The 21,117-nt window shown below is 46.1% G+C and overlaps 1 protein-coding gene across 1 annotated transcript; it reads right to left on the bottom strand.

The window, feature by feature from the left end:
• Positions 1–1,594: 1,594 nt before the first annotated feature.
• Positions 1,595–15,245, bottom strand: LOC142582541 (uncharacterized). Its single transcript, XM_075692375.1, has 5 exons — positions 15,017–15,245; positions 14,158–14,386; positions 12,777–12,881; positions 11,264–11,444; positions 1,595–4,100 (listed from the first exon to the last, which is right to left on the bottom strand). Exons 2-5 carry the CDS (start codon positions 14,330–14,332, stop codon positions 2,729–2,731), a joined length of 1,833 nt encoding a protein of 610 aa, XP_075548490.1. The 5' UTR covers positions 14,333–14,386; positions 15,017–15,245; the 3' UTR covers positions 1,595–2,728.
• Between the last annotated feature and the right edge of the window lie 5,872 nt (positions 15,246–21,117).

Below are 21,117 nucleotides of genomic sequence, written 5' to 3' on the forward strand. Positions count from 1 at the left end.
AAGCAGCGTCTTCAAAGTTAAATTAACGTTAATTTAAGTAAAGGCATTATGCCAGCTACGTCAGATATGCTTGCTTAGGCGGTTAATGCACATTTACGGGCACAATTCCGTGACAAATTATTCACCAACCACATAAATACTAAAAACCTTTATAATTATATTGTTTTGCTATCCCGATTATCGCACGTGTGTATCTTTGAAACGTTAAAACAATCGTACTTGAACACAACTTCACTTTAATTGATTCCCCTAGATCACTTCCGTTTCAAGGTATTTACCATCGAATTTGACAATCGTATTCTGGGGCGAGGTTCTGGCCACAACGTCAAGCCCGCATCGCAACGTAGCTTACTACGTGTGGCACATCATTTGCAAACTGGACGAATATTAGGACAGCTGCGCTCTTGCTCTCAGCTGGAGAAAACACGCATCGACTGACTTTTTTTCCCATTTTCCTGACGCGCTTAATCGTCAGGCTTGACGTTCTGAGATGCACAGTCCTGAATGGGAAATTAGCTGAGTCATATCGGGCTTCTGTGCTAGAGGTCCCGTGTTCAAATCCTGCCGTCGGGCAATTTTGATGATGTTAATTTATCTCTTTATAGCGTAGTACTTTCATGAGAATTATCAGTTTGCAAAGCCACGAAGCCGTTTAAAGCGAGAAACATGAAGTTTAGGCACATCCATGTACTACCCATCATTCCCATCCTGACTGAACCGCCCTGCTTGTAGCTTCCGTAGACACTAGCGCCACAAGCCCCCTCTATTAATTGTATGGAACGAACAGGACAGCGCGCCTCTCCTATTTGTTCTTTTTTATTTCATCGTCGGTGCTGTTCGTCTTGCTGAACGACGCTTAGAACCCGCTGTTTGTTTATTTCACAAACGTTTCTTCAAATCTTTTCCGCAGCGATCTTCTGCCAACAGAGATTGCTTGCTGCGATAAAAATGCCTATCGCCGCAGCTTTCTTTTGACAATGATGCACAAATATAGTGAAAAGAGCTTGCGCAAAACGAGCGGTACGTTTGAAGAGCACCGGCTTCTTTTCGGGCGACGAGAGCGCTGTAAGCCGGAAGGAATAAAGGGGGAGGGCATTGCAACCGGGCGTAAGCACCGCTGGCACGGCGAAGAAGTTGCATTTTCCTGGTGCAGCATTGTAAGTACTAGTGCCCCTGCAAAATTTTGATCCGCGTGCACCGTTCTGGCTGTTTCCGACCTACAACCAGAGTCTTTCTCAACATGCACCGAACAATGTGCCTATGGACAGGCGAGCTTCGAATTACTGCTTGGCTATGTGGTCAGCTTCTGTGGCGTCCCCGCTGTCCTGGGTAAGCCTGACAGCAACTGTTGACCGCATTGTCTAGAGTTTAAGGTCCGCTTGCTCTGAATGGGAAACTACGCGCAAGTGTCGATTCTCTGTGACTCCAGAAGATATCGTGCAGCAACTTACTGTCTCTTAAGGCAAATATTTTAATTGCCGCACAAATAAAACACTTCACCAACGCGACTGGAAGAGTCACACTACGAGGCTTAGACTGGGAATTTATCTGTAGGCGTTCCGTCTGATAAGAAGGGAGGCGGAGGAGGTTTAGGCAGTGGAACCGTCGGTAAATTGCCAAAGGAGCAAAAACGAATTGCGCACCGGCACGCGTACAGTTGTGCACGTACACTATATCATTGGCACGAACACATGTTGTTAACATGATGATCCCGTTCGGACATTGTTTCGCTTGCTACGATCACATCTTAGGATGTAAGTAATTTTGTGCTATAGCCTTCGTTTTGTCTGTTTCCTTCGTTCCGAGAGAGCGCCGAGCAGCCCAAATGCGTTGCCAACAGGTTGGTAGGCTGCATATACGGTTATCTAAACACCCTACGTGGTATCGGCCAGATGAATGGCGATTTCCAATTTCTGCGGCTACGCTTTCCTGTGACGCTCAAGTTTTGAACCTCGAATCAAGAAGCAACCAATGACACAAAATAAGCGTGCTGGATAACGTAGCTCGAAACACGATGCTTTAGTACAGTAATGGAGCTAAGCGACAATTTCTAAGCACCTCAGAGAAGTTTGTGGTATAGATGTTACGTTGCCGTTAGCACAGAAAATTCTTTATATTAAAATCATGACCTTTTCACCATGCAAACTCCAATCGAACTACGTCACGCGCGTCTCTTCATCAAAAGACACACAAAAGTCCTTCACAAATGCGATTTCATGTCGCGCAGGAATCTTTAGCATTAGAAAGCGACAATTTTGTTTTTGAGTACCCAGCTTGGAAGGATGAATTAGGAGTTTCTTTTGGCTGAGTGTACTAGGAGACATCCTTACAGGGTCGCTTTTGTTTCTTAACAAACCGCACAGAGCAGTACACGCGTATATCTTCGGTGCTGAATGCGTAAACATTTTTCAGACTCATTTCCTATTTGTGCTGATCAACTTCCGGTCGGCCACGAGATATTTTAAACGTTATTTCGTTAGGTTCTGTGGAGCGTCTCTTACACCGGCGCTTGTATGGGCACTGTTGTGCAAGTATTTCGAAAAAGGGCAGCAAAAAGCGCCATCGAAATTTATTTCGCTTCTTCAACGTCAGAAATGATCCGTCGTGACGGCAAGCGTTTTATTACGCGCATGAACTTTGTTTACTGCCTCAGACTTCGAGGCTCACGGATGCGAAGTTTTTAGCATTTCATCATCACCGCAGACGCTGCGCGCGGGGTGGCCACTGCTTACAGTGATATGGAAGCGGGAAAGCGAGATCCTGTCCGGGGCGCCCAGCGCGCCAAGCGCACTCCTCCCTCTTCTCGCCTGCCATTGGATGCCGTAAAGGGCACGGCAAGGCTTCTGCGCACAGGATACGCCGTACGAATTCCCGTCAGCGGTGCCCTCTCAGCGACGATCTTTTCTTCCACCACCGGTTCCCTCGGCGGGCCTTCCCTGGCGCTGCGCCGCGAAATCGGAGCCGCCCGCTGCGGCATCCCGTCTCTTGTCCGCCTCGTGCGGCCGAAGCCCCCGGGCAGTTCCCTCGCGTGTCGAGCTTTTGCAGGATCGTTCCGAGGCGTCGGCTCCGGCTCTGGCGCACTCGATGCTGGCGGCGCCGTTGTAGAGGTTCCGTGGTCGGCCGACTTGTCCGAGCGCGACGTCGCAGTGTCGTTTTGTGCAGACGAATGCGAGGCTTCTTTCTCAACGCGAGCGTTTCTTGGCGGCTCATCTGTTATGTTCGGGTCTACCATGCCGGGAGGAAATGTTGGGATCGACATGTCGGAGAGCTGTCTTGGCTGGGACGCATTTGACGAGTCGCTCGCGCGTGTGGAAGGCAGTGGCTGCGGCCGGCTCGAGTCTGAAAGTGGGCTCTGTGCGGCGTTTGCGCGGGGAGGCAGCGATGGAGGCAGCGATGGTGGCATGCCAGCCATCAAGCCATTTTGAGGCGGCCTAGCTGAGAAGAATCCTGGTGCACTGTCGTTTACTAGAGATCCTGCTTGTCGCAGTGGTGGCATGGTGGACGCTGTTTTCTTGCCCTCAGAGGATCGATCCGAGAAGGACATTTCCGACGTGCCTGTTCCTTCTAACTCTGGCTTTGAAGGGACGTTGAACTGTGGTCCTGCAGCGCCGGAAAGTGGCGGAGGCCTCGGAGGAGGGACGCTTGCCAAGTGCGATTTTGGTGGAGCAGTTTCCACTCTAGACGGCCGGATTCCTGCTATCGGACCAGTACCAAACGTCCCTTGAAATTTCTTATCAGACGGGGGTGATGGTATCGAAGGGCTTCGTAACCCCTGCGGAGAATGCGTGACGCCACTTCCGGAAGATTGCCAAGCTTGCTTAGGTACACTTTGGGGAGCCTGCATTTTAGCGACTTCGGGTTTTTTGACGGCAACCTTGGTGACGGAACTTTGTGGATGAGCGTTGCTTTTCGGTATTCCTACCAGAGGACCATATGGGTCTGGAAGAAGGTAGCCGACAAAGAAAACGTTTTTCTTCTGCGGAATCTTAAGCGTGCTGTTCACTAGAGTCACGGATGCGCCGTTCTTTTTGCGAAAAATGACCAGTCTAACTTCGGTGTCTTGCATTGTTGGCGCAGCCGCACGGCCGCTTTCAGTTGGGCTAGAGGAAAATAAAGAAAACAAAAAATCAAAGAAAACAAAGAGGGAAAACAGTTAGGTAGCTTATAGTTTTTTTTAAAAATAAGCGCATACCATTAAAAGAGTATAAAATAGTTATACCCGTTTTCTATTGCATCACCGCACTGGTGAATACCAAAAGTAATCGCTTATACTACTGTTAGATTAGTTTCAGTGGTAATGGGCACTGGTATATGGGGTGGGGGGGGGGGGCATGCGTAGTTCTATTCTTTCAACAGCAAGTATTATAGCACTGGCGTATTTATTGGTTTGGCTACTGTTATTTATTTGTTGTTGCGCAAGTAGCAGTGCAAAATCACATTTTTTGTCATCAATGGCACCGCTTTGTATTGTCTGTTCAACGTTCTAGGGTCTATGTAGGGACTAACGTTGTTGGCGATTCAGTATGTTCTAATAGTTCTAATCTGCCTTTCTTATACTGATGATGTCACTCCGTTCACAGGTAAAACGACATAGAAGGAACTTGGTCTTCCAAGTCCCTCGTCCAGTGCGTACTTTACACCAGAGAAAGAAAACAAACAAACACTACACTGAATGTAATTAGCAGGAAACGGCATGAAAAATACACCTAGCGAATGAAACAGGCATACTGGCGTCAACAGGAGTAATCTGATCTTTCAGATAGCTAGCATTAAGAACGCGAACAATATGGCAGAGACATTACAAATAAACTGACGATTTTGAACTCAGACAGGTTGAATAAAACTGCATTGGCGTCAACACGTTTACTTTAAGTCGGACACAACGTCGAGTTAAGAAAAAAAAACAACAATTCAGTTACCGGAACCTAGATGATTAATTATAACCACGCTGAAAGTGTTTACGCATGTCTCAGCACGATCTGATTCGACTCAATCGGAGCAGCTGCATTGACTCAGCTGTATTCGACATTCGTTCACCTCATCCCACTTGCACTAACGTGAGCGCGAGAGCCACATTCCACCTCGACAATGCGTCTCTATGTGATTTTTGCTGTTCTTGTTAGTGCCCTGAGTCACACGAGCTCATCCGAAACACAACTATACAAGCAGCCGCCGACGAAGGCGACGTTGACCATAGCGGAATGCGGTAGTCCCAGAATGCTTCGGGGAGTTCGAAGCGACGGAAAGCGAAATACAATGTGAGCGCACGCTACAAAGTTGCAGCTTTTCTACCACGCTAGAGTCGAGTTTGCTCGCTTGAGGACAAGAGAATGGGAAAGACTGAAGAGAACGACTCTGACGGACGAGCCTCTTCTCCCCTGCGATGCGACGCAATGGTCGCCGCCGGGTGCGATAAAGCGAAGTGCCACACGGGTGAAGTCGTCGAGCCATATCGCGTCGGGCGGAAGGGCAAGGAAGCGTGACATCACGGAAGCGTTGCTAGCAGAGCGTTTGTTTTGGCGCCTTCGCATCGATGCCTCACTGAACACTTGGCTTCGTCGCACTGTGAGCTATATATACACACAGGGTGTCCCCACTATCATGCATCAAGATTTAAAGATGTGCAAATGCCGCGTATGCCTGGACCGAACCAATGTGAGGTTGTTTGTCGTCGCTCGGAGATACTTAGATTATTTTTTTCTATTCCGCCCAACTGCATAATTAGGCTTAATTAATTAATCAACTTCTCAAATTTTATAATTAGATGAGAAATGTAAATGGGAAAATTGCAGAGCAACATGAAAAACTCCTCGATGCAGCTTTCTGTTGCTCAATACGTGCTACATAAGTGGTTTTCTAGAGAAGCACGCGAACCCAGGCAAATTGCCTCGAGCGACCAGTTGTGCGGCAGTTGTAAGTAACGCGGGCTTTATCACCGTAGTGTTCACACAGCAGTATCACGCAGCAGAGTTGAAGACACGATTTTTGCTTTAAACCCGCCATTCGCGGCGGCAGATGTCAGGACTTGCATGGTGGTTAATAATGTACAGAACATTAAAGAAAAATCTACTTAATTCCTTGTTATTATCAACATTAGGTCGCTTGTTGCAATTAGACATCTGTGGTTCAATAAGATGCAAAGTATACTAATTCACTCAAAACACCTTGGCTAGCAACCCCTCAGAGAAACGCGTCGTTAATACCTGATGGTGAAATTGAATGCTTTTCTAGTTAAGTTTTCGTACCTGCATTTTATCACAGCAGCAAATACTTAACTAGATAACCAGTATATATTGCGCCACAAATTTTCAGTACGCGTTCTCAAAACTGGCGCAATACGCAAAAGTTCTTGGAAATGGTCATGTCGTTTCACTGCGAGTTGTGTTGGTTTATTTTAATTTTTACAAATGTAAGATACCTTTAGATACTCTTATTTAACAAGCTAATTAACAAATTTTAGTCAATTACTCTATACATCAGCGGTTATTATGAACAGATGCGCAAAAAAAAAGAAACATCTGTTTATTCAACTCTGCTGTGCAGTGCTTTATAGCCGCTTCCGTTAATATATCTGGTAGAAGACATCCGTTCATGCACATTTTTTAACCTGCCGCTGGTTAGCCCCCGCGGAGGCCTTCTTAACTGACGATGAAATTCCAATACACCGTGACTTCTTCAACTACACCCCACTAATTTTGCTACTTTGGTGCTGCTGTCGCAGAGAGAATAGTACTTTCACTCCAAGTCTAGTGGACGGGAGTACAGTGGTCTGCTGAAACACAAGAAGTGTGGCATGCTTTTATTGTTGGCGGCATTAGCTCGCTTATGGCGTGTTCCATGGTCCCCATTCTCTGGAGCCATGAATAAGGCACCCGCCGTATTGGGCAATGTGGATGAGACTTGAATACTGGAGCTGCTGTGCGGCGTCCTTTCTGGAGGCTACTTCCTTGAAGCGTGCGGATGAGTTGTGTGCGACGTTCTGTCAACGAATGTGCTTCACGTGTGTGACCTGTCGTCTTTCTTGCTGTTCTGGGAGCACTCTTGCTAATATTCTGATACTAATGGTCCAACCCTAAGAGTCCAATGCTAATAGGAAGTTGGGACATATAATACAATCAATGTAAAGGAACGTCACGAATACTTGTGCGTTTCCACTGCCTGGTGTACCTGTCTAGGCATGATAATGTAGTTTTTCGCAGCACCGTTCATAATGTTTTATTCAGGATTCGCAAGGTCAGGGTTTACTGAGAACAGGGCTGTATAAAGTCAGGTGGTTTCCCTTAGGCCAGGAGTGTCAAGACTGAACCCGTGCGATTATGATCGTGGTGAACGTTAAGAATTCTGCAGCTTCCCGTGGCTCTCGCCTGAATGTACAGCTGACCATGTGGTATATTTATTTCACAGCGTTTTTTTCTCCTCAAATGATAAGGCCACCATGTTGAACTAGTTGAAAGAGCAATCTGAGCGCCCTAGTAAAGCTGTGACACTGTGACGTGGAGTAGGAACAGCGCTCACGGGTATCTTTTCGCAGAATTTCTTGGTCATGTGTACGCTATCTTTGACGATTGCCTACATTGTTGCTATTACTCAAAAAAATGTCTCAGTGCCATATCTTTGAAGTCAAAGTTTTGACATGACCGTATGTATATACGTATGGACCATGCTAAGACATCGCCATCTGTATGGCTAAGGTGACTGCATTATCCTCGCTCTATAGCGAAATAATGAATAGCGTAGAGAATGAAATCCCTCCACTGCAGACGTCATGTTTGTGGACTAAATAGCCGTTTAAAGTGGAGGATGCCGTTTCAGAGCTGTAGAGAATGTAAAGCGGAGGACAGACCTCATGAGAGGCTTTGGGAGAAGTGCACTTTCTGTCAAGATCTAGAGAAAAACGCAATAGAACGCTTAAAAATATAAGCTGGCGAGACAGCCTCTAACGACAACTCGCTATTTGACTCGCTATTTATATATCATGATCATCACCCACCACCTGGAGTAGCATGTCAGGTTGACAGCCAGGCTAGCATCTTCAACATATATCATTCAAGCTAACCCCCCTCTATCTGTCCCTCCCCCCTCTCTCTCTGTCTGTCTCTCTCACTCTTTCTCTCTCTCTCATGTTTTGTCCTTCCGCATTGAACATTTCTCCCAGTTCTAAGATTGTGCTGGTACTATCGTTAGTGGGCCTTTATATTAGAACTCTCTCGCAACCTTAAATATCAATGCCGTGGCGCATGGGGCTTCAAGAAAAATTGTTGCTCTTTGTTACACCTTGTTTTCTCAGACTCCATTAACTGCCCGACTGTTTCTTGTTCTTATTCATCTTACCGTTGGTCAGAATATTTTGGTGCAACTTGACTGCCTTAAAGTGATACAGCTACCATAATTTTTTTTATAAAGTGACGTGGTATATTGTTCATGTGAGGACTACGCATAATCAAAGCTCCACTAATTCCGCGTAATATCAAAATTACCAATTGTGCTTATACCATGTGTCCCAGCTAACGTTGCCCCAAGCTGAATAACGAAAAAAAGAACAAATTAAAAAATAAAGCATAGTGCAACATACAATGATAAAATCTATTGTCCGGTCGTCAGAAGTCTGACCACCAAACACCGTAGGCCCTAAGGTTGTATTTAGCAACGTGTTCTTTAAAATTTCTCTTGTTTCTTTTTCGTCGAGCAGCTTGGCTAACGTTAGCTGGGACGCCCTTTACATCGGCGTATGTCTGTGTCAGCGATGTGTGGCAACGTATTTCGTGCATGTGGCCGGTAGGCTCTTTTGCGGAAAGTTGACTCATTTCTGTACTAAATTTTGATCGTAATCAAGTGAAGGCTCTTCCCAATTTGTCTCCTTTAGAGCCTGGCGGTCTTTCATAAGGTTGCACAGTGTATGCAATCTTATAATAAACGTCCTAATAGCGACCAAAGGTCAAACGTGCCCTTGCAGACTGTAGTAAGGACCCATCGCGCTCTTTTGAGGTTGCAAATACCGGCCCAATCCAAGGGAACACGTTTCTTGCTATGCGCGTAGCTGCGCCTCATACATCCACTATCCGCCTTGGTGGCGTATTGGCTTTGGCGTTGTGCTGCGAAGCCTGAAGTCGCGGGATCAGGTCCCGGCCGTTGCGGCCGCAATTCGGTGGGGGCGAAATGCAAAAATCGACTGTGTACCGTGCATTGGGTGCACGTCGAAGAATCCCAGCCGATCCAAATTAATGTGGAGTCCTCCACAACGGCGTGCTTTAGCTAAACATTCCCTGCGTTAGCTACCAGATTCGCTCAGCTTTGCATTCTAGATTGGAACACAGGACCAAGACACTTGCTAAGAGCAAATGTTAAGAGCAGTCTGGCTTCGAAACTACATGTGCGTCGAGTTCAATAGTTCCTTGGCACTTAAATCGCTTGCTCCCTAACAAAGAAAATATACAGCGGTCGAATGGGCTGTAAAAACGTGTGATTTTTGTGAAAGTTTGAAACAACGTCAAGTTCTCCGTAGGGCTTCAGCTGCAAGCACTCCGCAAACAATGTAGTGGTCCCTCATTAGCTTTAATATGAAAGCGTGATGTGATTTCCCGCAACTAAAAAAATTGGAAAGGGTTCCGAAATACACTGAAATTTTTTTTCAAGAAGTTTCTCAGTAACAATGGTTGTGGTCCACAATCACAATATTCAAACCGCAGTTAGAGACATCAGAACTTTTTTTCTCCCAAAAGTAATTTACGAGCACGGAGGCTGTGGACAATAAATGCTGTTTAAAAAGAAATCGCAAATGGTTGAACACGCAGTCTGGGTTGTTTGGCGTGGAGCTACCCATGTGCTAATTTCAAACTAGAAAAGTGCTCGAGCTCTCAAGTCTGTAGTGGTGGTCCCCAATTAGAGCGCTTGAATAATTTGCACGAGACAGGCGTCAAGAAAGGCGTCGGAAGGCTTTCTAATAAGAAATGTCTGTATGCGCTGTTCCATTAACCTACAACAGTAACCTATAGTTATCATAACATCTGTCTTTCTTGATGTGCACCACTGGTTTTTCCAGGGAAACCTGAGATATTCACTTCACCCTTTTCTCGCCGTCTGCTTTGTCATTGTCCTTATGATTTTTACGATTGCGTCTAAGTTTTTTTTTAATAAGATGGCATATCAGCAGGCGTTGCGCATTCTTGTAATTTACTGTAAATCAAATGTTTTGTATTCGCCCGTTGAGAGGATTACTCCTAGTTAGCCAGAAAACGCAACCCACGATAGCGTCGAAATATTGTTTCGCACTGGCGATGATACAACCAGTGCGTACGCGGAAAATTTCAGGCCAATGGAAGGAGTAGAATATCAGCAATGTTATTCAGTTTTGATTGCGTAACGTGAAGTGCGACTGCTCGAGGCGTCAGGGAAGCTGCAGCGCACATCTTAGTGAGTCGCAGTCTATAGAAAACCAGTGCGTTGTGCGAAAAAGAACTTGGGTGACGGCTGTGTTCCTGAAGACCACAATTCTGGGCTCATATTTTGCTGCGGACAGGTAAAGATGACTTAACTAACCGTGTTTAATTAGCATATAGCATGAATTGGGCACATAAGACGTAAGTGTTTATGGCGCGTTATAAAACAAACGAATGAATGTATAAAATTAATAAATACAGTTGTCGTGCACGTCCAAATCAAACAAACCGGATAGACGGTAACGATAAAGACGTAGTTAAAAGGTAAACTAAAAAGCTTTGTGACGTAATTATGCAGGGAGAGCATTTCAGCGAAGATGGCATATGCCTTCATAACGTTCTCATTTTATTGCAAATAGATCGCCGTAACGACAACACTGTTGTTATTCAGGCATGTCACTTAAGTTGAAACTGAGTGCCGGGGCTTTACGTGCCAAAAACACGATCTGATTACGGGGCACGCCGTAGTGGGGAACTTCGAATTAATTTTAAACATCTGAGGGCCTTTAACGTGCACAAAATGAGTGGCACATGAGCGATTTTGCATTCCGTTCACATCGGGTGCAATCAGAAATTTATATTTTCGGCCATGGAGCCCATCGTAAAGGGTCGATGTCTAACTGCCATAGATTACAACAGGAACGAAAAGAGGAAGTGCCGCACACAAGTGTAATGTTTGCCGATCGTTATCTTGCCATCAAGGTCCGAGAGTTGCATCATGCCAACATAAGGACTGGACAGAAAGAATGGGCCTGCCAGCTCTAGTGCTTAATTGCAGTTTACTATAAGGACGGCAAGCGGACACCCTGAGGGAATTACGCAGTTACCTAGTGCAGGCTATCCGGCAGTCTTCCATCGAAGCGAAGTGGTTGATTGTCCGCTGGCAGAAACCCTTCTGAGGCATGCAGGTGCGCTTGTACGGGTTGTACGAAAAGTACAGGGAGCGGCAGGACACAGACTTCAGAGCGGTGTCTGGAACGCACACCGCCTTCAAGCACCGGTTCCATCCTTAGTTAGGAAAGCGAGAAAAGAAATCAGTTAGTGTTTCGGTTAAAGAACTAAAATATACTGGAGTAACGTACAGCAACTCTTTTTCAAGAATTGAAAAGAAAGTAAGAGCAAGAAACGGGAAATTATAATCGACTAGGCTGTGGCACTAAAATCCAAAGGAAATCCAAAGGGGTTTCTCAGAAAAAAAGAAAAGATTCGCAGTTGAAGAAAACTAATATTCGTTGTGATTCGGGATCGAATTCGGGACCAGCGTCTTTCTGGGGCAGTCGCTCTGCCATTTGAACTAACCACGAATCTGGCAGGTCGCAGAGCGAGACAAAATTAATGGACGAAGCACAGGGACACTTAATATGACAAAAAAGCTCTTCGGTAGCCCGCAAGGTGGAAAAATGTTGATAAATTCGTGAACGTTCCTCCACCTTGTGGGTTTTCACCAAACTGATTTGCCGAATGAAAGAAAGGCTGAAAATAGATGTTTGCAATGGGGTTAGCGAAAAGAACAAACTAGCAACATCCTCCCAAATAAACAACAACTATTAGCAAACTAAATCTTGTACAACGGTGGGCCTCTTCATCTAGCCGTTCTACCATCGTGCCTTCGGTTTTCTAAATGCCGGTACCAAAATCGCCGCCATGACGTTTAGCTGGGCCTTTAGGCTCGTCCGTCTTAGGCATAAAATGACGGAAGCATCTGCATTGTGGAACAACCAAGTAGTTTATGAGCAACCAATCTTCAAGACGCCGATATTAATTTGCGGAAAACACGGATGTGTACATCTGTGTTGTCGAAACTTATGAGATGTTGGAAGCTTGGTTGTCGTCGCGGCCCCGTGTAACCCGGATAGACGCGGTGCCATGTAACACTGGGTGCTTTACACTGTTCCTATAAGCAAAGGATTTGCCGTCAATCCTTTCACTATGAAAAATGCGTCCGCCTCAGAGGAACACGGCGTATAGGCTGTGTTTCACGTCAACATAGTCGTGAGTGCTACCACCTGTACTATAGAAGTTGGGCTACAGATTAGGTGTTGGTATGGGATAAATTTGGCTGGGTTGACGGCAGCTTGCCTGTCCCCAAAAGCAGAGTAACTTCGAAGGTGTTACTCGCGCACGCCAGAATATAGGAATATTTTACGAAAACATACGGCAGTCTCTAGCAGCGAAACACGGGGCTCTTTCTTGAAGAACCGCAGTAAGACTCCGCCATATATGTCCTCCAGAACGTAATATTTCTTTCTTTTTTTCAACATGTTGTCCATTCTTCTGGGGATTCATACAAATCGCCGCCGATTATTAATACAATGAGGTTGCACTCGACGAGGTACTCACTTCTGAGCAGAACGACCGAGCTCGTCGCGACTCCCTTGGCTTTATGGAAGAGTTGGGCAAAGGCAGCTCCACTACCACCACTGCCACCAGCACTTTGCCTGAAGACTTTCGAGAAAAAAAAAAGAAGGGGGGGGGAGGGGGTCATTCTTAAATCTTGCCTTTGGTGTCACTGCCACAACACGATTATGACATAAGGCATTATAGCACGCATATAGACTTTTTTTTTGAACCGTTAAGTCAAAGGAGCACGTGATCATGCGAATGTAACCGAATGTAACCTGTAGGTTCCGCATGCAGAGGATGGCAAAGTAATGCCATTTTGCACACCACTGTGTGAAATACCCGACTTATCCTACGCACCAGAACTGTATTTACTGACAAAGCACTTACGCTTGAACCGTACGTAAGAGCAGGTGCCAGCCAATCCTGATGTTGGATGAATGAATTTGCAGCAGCACTTGCAGACTATAATGCTTGTGAATTCAGCTCCAGATTTGTGGCTATATTGTAAAAGCGGAGCGACGCATGTGAAGCTCTTGCTGAATTCAGCTTCATTTTTATCTTTTTTAGAACAAACGATCTGCGCACTCAGCTTACTTTTTATAGCGGTCTTTACGAAAGCGCCAATGTTATTACAAACTGTCTTAGTGGCACAATTTACCTAAGGCATCCTGGCGACACGACGGTAATTCCAAACAAGAACAGTTGGCGAGTGGGCACACAAGTCCTATTCCTGTTATCCTTTTCAAAGATGAATCTGCCCAAACAGGTTCACTTTCCCCTTAACTGACTATAGCATCCTGATTCTCAGCAGGAATATACCACTTAGATACCTGAAAATGGTCGCCCTATTCGTCCAGTAACAGTACGTAGTATATCGGTGCCGATTGAGTGTCGCTAGGCTATTAGAATTATTGCGTAGTCCTCCACTTTCTGCACTCGGCCGTAAGAATTGGGCACTTTGCTATAGCGCTAGTGTAAGGTAATTAAAGTAATTCTAACTGGATACTCTCGCCGTGTTCACTAATGATGCATAATTTGTTTCCAAATGTTTCAAAACCATTGTCATGCATCTTTGGAAAACACACTGACAATAGCCTCTATTTCTAACAGCTTGACAGAATGGCAAAACTCTTTGAATCGTTAGCAGGTTAAGCCGCTGAAGCCTCTATGAATGACCCTTAAGTGGGTAATTGCGATGATCCACCAATCCTGCGGGTAACCAGACACGGCGATTAATAATAATCAGAGCTCATTAGAGCCCATGAAGCAACACCTTGACAGTCGACCATGCAGACCTTGAAGGCTACTATGGCTACTCAGCATTTACGTCTCAATCAAATTCGCACACAACAGTACTTATTGCACAAACAGTACTTACGGTTGTTCCATGCTGCTAGCGCTGCCTGATCTTTCTGAGGTACACTGACGGCTGTGATCGGTTCTCCGACGCAAGATGCCATGTGGGTGAAAAACGGCTCTGTCAACGCCAGGCTTGACCTCCATGCGCCGAAAAGGATGAGGCAAAAGGAGACTAGGACGACGCCTGAATTCATTCCTACAACAGTCGATCACGCGCCGCAGTACGGGTCCTCCGTAGCGCTCTATGGCTGAAAAAAGATAAAACAAAAATTGCCAATCGGAGATCTCGCTTGTCGGAGCTGTCAGAGTGTATGAGTGGTCAAATGCTGGAGTAATCTATATTTGTATGGTACAACTTGCGTGCAACTGCTGCTACCCTATGTTAATGTACTTTCAAGTCAATTAATTCACTTTAGGAAGATCTGTGAACAAACAGACTTCTACGAAGTGTCTCTGAAATCGAAGTTACTTTGATCAGAGCTCGCATCAAGTGAGCTAAAAATACAACGCTATCTCAGTGTCGCCAACATCAGCCTACTTGCTTTGAGGTGTACTAGGGCCGGGATTTCACGATGAATTAAAGGCACTCGCCATGCTATTCTTGTTTTATTCAAAGTATTGTGATACATTAGTGTCATGTGATCTGGCCGTCGTATAGCGTTCTCTTTATAGCTGACTTAATTAGCTGTGTCTTTTGCACTGTTAAGAGATAGAAGTCTGTCTGACTTTAAAGTATTATAGCGACGTCAGTTACGAGGGTAATTAAAGTGAGGTTCAATATCATGTTATCGTTTAGTTACTGGTACTGCACAGTGAAGAACATACGCACGTACAGCAGCCATAAATAATGAGATCAGAAGCGCTACGTCTGTACTCACCTCGCGTTGCAGGGTGTTGATGCAGCACAACTTAAACCATGCCAGCTGTAGCACTTAAGTGTGAATCGAAAGGGAAAAAAAATACAAGCAGTCTACAGAAAGTGAACACGAGCGGAAAAACGACTCGAAGAACCAATCGGAGAATCCCTCGCGGCGTGTAGGTGGGGCATTCTCCTTTCTAAATTTTTCTCGAAAGCACACTTGTGCGTACGCTTGGCTTTTGAAAACGGCGCTCTCTCTGCCCGTTGCACAGTGATCGTTCTGAATGGACGCAACCACGTAAACCGAACGGCCTGCGGAAAACGTTCGAGAAGCAGCGGAACGCGGACTCACGCATTGAGGCTTTTGCCGAGTTCTCCGCGCCAGTGGTGCCTTAGGCGCATGCTTGTCCAGTGACGTGTGGCGCTTGGACGCATACCGAGAGGCTGGCTGACAAGCCGGCTGTTTAGGCCTAGACAAATCGTTCACCAGAAGCCGGCCACCCTTCTTACGCCAGACACATTGATGCGTAGATGCGAAAAGGATCAGCGATTCAAGTCGGGTCTCTCGCGCGTCCTCTCCGGGGGTGTTCTCGGAGCTCTCGATTCGGCCGCAATATAGTAGCAGCGCCACCTGAAGTGTGGAGCAGGAAGCTCACGCAGAAATGTTTTTCACTCTTTTTCACGCAAGAAAGTAATATTTAATGCCGCAAATAAATGCGCATACAGGCGCGTGCCCGGGCGTACGCTTGTTCTTGGTATTTTTGGGCAGTTATACAGATATCAGGAGTTGAGTGTTCAATTCAGGGTTTTTGCGAACACCTTACGATACCAAAGCGAATGAGAATTGGGGACCGGGAACAGTTTAAGTTCACTGGAGGGAACTTAGGCTTACTGTGGAGGAACCACTTCAAAAGTTCGGGGCGCGGATAGGCGCGCACAGTTACATTTCAAGATCGCGGCACCCCTGTATACTCGAGAACAGTGCACCATAGCATGAGGTGGGGGGGGGGTCCGGATGTGGACTGATCTCCTTTGTCACACTGCAACGCCTCTTCACGAGGACGTCGTTGCTTTTTCGAGTATTGCATGTAGACTATGCGCAAAGGGATCGGCATCGCCTATAGGCTACACTGCGCTCGCTTTCGGGAAGATCCACCTGCGGCAGCGCAGCAACAGGCCTGCAGCTGACCAGCTGTGCGCGTTTAGCGGCACGCGGCCGTCCTGCCGCGTCTCTCCTGCCCGCAGCAAATCACGGAATCGGCTACGTCGTGACCACTCCGTGTGTACGAAGCTCGCAATGAATCTCCTGCCTCGTGGCAGACTACAAGGAACGCTGCCGATCGTTTGCGGACTAAAGCCCCGTGCTGAGACGGCCCTACGGTACGTGGATGGTTTGTATGGGTCTGAACAGGTCGGCGAGCGTGTTTATTTTGCCGCTAACACAGAGCTCCTCGAAGGGCTCCTAAGCAACCGCGGCCTCTTTGAGAGCCGTCGACTCTCGAGTGGAAGACTTTCTACCAGCGTCAAGACTGAGGGCTTGTTTCCTTGCTAAGGAGTGTCTCGATGAAAGGCCTTTCTTTCTTTCAGCTCAAAGACTCAAAAAGCTTGTCAGCTGTGTCTGGCGTATAGGGAGTCCTTGGAAGAACGCCTCGTCTCTTTCAGACCAAAGTCGTGGATGTTTCAGGTTAAACTGGGACGGTTTTTTATTTCCGGTTTGTTCGGTACTTGCTTTTATGCAGTTCGCTGACGTTGTAACGAACACCTACAAAACCCGAGAATTTCGAAGCGTAGGGCATCAGGCGGTTTGCTTAAAATCAGTATCTTTCATCCATCTGTACCAATGCTGATTAAAAAAAAAAGGATTAAATGTAACCACCAAGTTGCGATCAGCAATCGTCACTTAGCTTAATGAGGATTCGTGTGTGTCGGTTATAGGATTTCCCCCAGTGAACCGCTGTTCACTTCCCTCTTCTGACGAGCGTTGTAGCCTATCTTGCCGGATTTCCCAAGAAAGAAAGTCACTTTCATTTATTCTTTTCATAATCGCAAGTTGCTGCTCATTTCAGAGACCGAAAGCATTATTCTTCGTTCCTTGATGCACTGACGAAAATTTCTGCTTGTGTACACCTAAATTCTATCTGTTTTCATCACAGAAGGCCAATTTCTAGAAAACGATTGCCCTAAGTTCTAATTTCTAACGTCCCGTGTCAGCTGCTCCATGCACGAGAAGACTTATTCGATGACTGAAAAATAGCGAAGGTAAGTTTACGTTGGTCTCTGCTAGTGGCTGCTCAACGGCATAAAATATTGTGCCATAAAATTACGCGAACAAACGTAAAAAAAAAGTTCCGTGGTGCGCCGCGCAGAAAGTGATCGGAAAATTCTAGTGTAGCTAATTAAGCGCTTACTGGCCTTTACAATGTCGGAGACAAGATAATTTTCCTTGTTGGATGTTACAAAACGCCGGATGATGCAGTGTTTAAAGATTCAGCCAAGTAATGCAACATTAGTGGAGACTGTCCATGCTTGAAATTTTTCGTCTATGCATCTTTAACATATGGAAGAAACGAGATTAACCAATTACTTGCTTGTCATTGCTGAAATACAAATGGCCTGTTCTTGCACTTCATGTGACGTTAGTTCGTGGCGACTACCTCCACGTTCATTGACAATAGATGTCGGTAGGAAATGAGCACAGCAAACATAGCGGAGGGAAATAATTTCTTTTTCAGTCTAGACGTATACCTCTAAAATTAGCACGACCAACCTGCTAGTTGTAAATAGAAACTGAGTTTCTGGAGCAGTGTGAATTCACAGACTAAAAACGACAGAGCGCGGTGAGATAGCGGATCATTTCACGGGCGAAATCATGTTACGCAAGCTAAGCAACCGCCAGGGCCAGTTAATTCTTTTTTCACCGTTAAAATCAGTGTTCTCCTACCTGTCGTAAGCGACAACGTTGACGAGCCAGCTGCGGTGATTTCACAACCAAAAACAAGAAAGCGAATTTCGCTGAAGTATCCACGGGAAACCTCTTCGACTCCGCGTCCCCTCTAGCGCCTGGAGCGCACAAGCACAAAGCATTCTGTTCCTTTCGTGACTTCACTGCCATAACTTACGCGTAGCCTGCGCGCGTTAGCCTAAATATGTCCCTTCTCGCGCCATTTTCTCTACTTCTTTCATGGTTGGATTTCCGTTTCTTTAATTCTCGCAGCAGTTGCTGCAAGGTGCCCCGCTTATTAAGGGGCGGCTTGTCGGCTAACGAACCGAGGGCCGCACGACACGCCCGGTCCTGTGTATGCCTCGCCTCCTCGTGTTCGCGGCACTTTATTCTTGTGATTTAACATCTCAGTTGTTTTTATTCTTTATTTGAAGCCCGAACTGGTTCAATGCTGAGTATCTTTTTTTTTTGTCTTTGAGCGACATGTTATCATGATAGCGACTACATAGCGTACGTTTCAGAAGACGCACCCTCGACTTGCACTTTCCATTTATTTATCTAATATTCAATTAACAGTCACCGAAGACCTTTATGGGTTTAGTAGATTGAGGAGTGTCGGAAGCGTTTGGAGGGATGGCACATGTGTCTAACGATAAAAGTTGCCCCATAACCTCGTGACTTGCGTTTTAGGCGCGGCTATATCTTCTAGTACTCGATCCCCTCTTTCTATCTTTCCCGCTTTCGAAAATTCGGCTTCAAATGGGGGGGGGGGGGGGGCGGGGAGACAGCGTTCTCCGAAAGAGCACGAAGGTCCGTTAAACGCTGTGGTCCAATCGTACCCGGGTGCTCCCTCGTTGCAAGCACGTTCTGCGCTTCCACGCCCGCGACGTGAAACTATAACAGCCAGGTTACCGTGCGTCACGTACTACGGGGCGTGATTGTATCTTAGCAACGTGTTTTGCTCTGACGGGAAATAGTTCAGGATACTGCGAGGATTGGGAAAATTGTTGCATCTCGTGTGGGCGGATTGAATGTAGAACAGCGAATGCTGTGGGCAGTTCCTTGGGACAGTGCGCAATCAGACCAGGAACATTTGCCAGCCGTGTCAAGAAAGGAGTCTAGTATGAGACGACGCAGATGGCGCCTGATGACCGCGATACTCTACGGTATAAGTGATCGGCTTGAAATCATGGAATATATGTGACGTCATCCATGCAACAGAAATATTCGTGATCAACAGCGATTATTGTAGCGGCAACCGACAAAAAATAAATGCTAGCATTGTACATGGTATCAGAAGAAGAAATGATGACATACATAGTTTTATTCCAATCATCTACATAGCTATTTTCTTTAAATGTCGACTGCTTTCCCCATTGTATGCAGCTATGCTTATGGTTTACGAACTATTGGGTTGTTCCGTGCTAATATACAGCGCACACAACGTGCTTTGGGAGAATAGGAACGTGTGCGGGCACGTACTATTTATTGAGCGTTTGTTGTCGTCTATGGAAAACACCAACTACCAAATAAATGCACATAAAGAAAGGAAATAAAGAAAAGCTCGTCTAAACTACGGCATCAGCAAAACAAATATATATATATATATATATATATTCTAGCACAGTCACGCAACGTGAAACTGTCTTAATGCATGACGCTGGTAAAACAGGCGTACGTTGGCAGTATCGCTTGATTTCATCCGTTATGTCTGGGCTGCGAAGAAAAATATATTTGTTGAGGCAGCTCTGGTCCCCAAACTTTTGTTCTCGACTTTACTTCATGCTTGATCCAGGGCATTGAAAAATATTATTGCTTAACAGGCTCTTAAGCATTATCACCATCTCTATCATAATCGATCACCAGCAGCTTATGTTCTATAGGACCACTTCCCGATCCACGCGTCGGCGAGAGTTCTCTAATACCGTTTACTGCGTGAACCGATTCCGTCATATATGGCTTTAGACTACCTTATCATTCAAGCTCAACGTAGCCCCTGCTACATTATCATAGGCGGTTCCTCACTGTAGTGTCGTTCACCTGGGCTGTTATTCCCTTGCCTGGCGTTCTTCGATTCCTGCAAGTACGACACGTTCTTCATTTCAAATTTCTTTGCAGTAGATCTTAGCCCATAATTCGCGTACTAAGTCGGATGTAACCTGCTGTGGTGGTTTAGTGGCTATGGTGCTGCACTGCTAAGCTCGAGGTCGCAGGTCACAGGCCACGACGACTGCATTTCAATGGAGATGAAATGGAGAAACGTCCACGTCCCATGAATTGGAGTGCAGCACGGTAAAGGTGTCCAGGTGTTAAAAATTAATCCGAAGTTCCCCCGCTACGGCGAGCCTCATAATGAGATCGTAGTGTTGACGTGTAAAACACTATAATTCAAGGTGGATGTATTCGCGAGTGCTGTATCATCACGCCAGCATGAACTGCGTGAGAACGCCTGCGCGGCGAAATATACATAACTACTGAGTATATCGAAATAAAAAAAAAACATTCCTACCTGGCGCAATCCCCCCCCCCCCCTTCCCCATTTGTTCATTACAAAAACCCCCTGGGACGCTATGCGGCCACGCTTGCACGGCATACGTTTGCAAGCGTAGGCCGGCGACTTCCATCGTGCTGTCTTTTATTTTTTTTATGCCAACAACCACAGATATTTTAGGCCACCACAAGGCGTTCTCCTTCATCAAAACTCTGCGATTTAATATCACAAGCGAGAAAAGATGTGATGGAGCCTCGACGGAGTCCTGGATCCAGTCGCCACCTTTGCTCGACTTTAAAGTGTTGGGAAACCTTCCAGCCAAGCCATTAAAAGAACCGGCCCCTTGGAAGTCAAGTGAGACAGATCGACACAGACAGATCGCCTTTATTCCAAACGTGATTTACTTTTTACGTGGATATGTGTTCCAAAAGAAGTTAGATTACTTTTTTTTTAACGTGACATAACGTAGTGGGAACGATCGCTAGCGGTTGCTAGGGGGGTGGGACGATCGGCAGTTCAACCGGCATCGCAGGGTCGATGGCCACGGAGTTCTTTGTTCTGTGCTTGAGGATATTTGTGCGGCTCTTGGTGGTGGTGACCAGGTCCCATGTGCTTCCCGCACGGTCGAACATGCTTGAAGGATTGTACGAATGCGTGTGAAAATAGTAGCCCATCACGATTAGCACCA

The sequence above is a fragment of the Dermacentor variabilis genome, chromosome 5 (assembly GCF_050947875.1).
Source record: "Dermacentor variabilis isolate Ectoservices chromosome 5, ASM5094787v1, whole genome shotgun sequence".
In the NCBI taxonomy this organism is placed as follows: Eukaryota; Metazoa; Arthropoda; class Arachnida; order Ixodida; family Ixodidae; genus Dermacentor; species Dermacentor variabilis.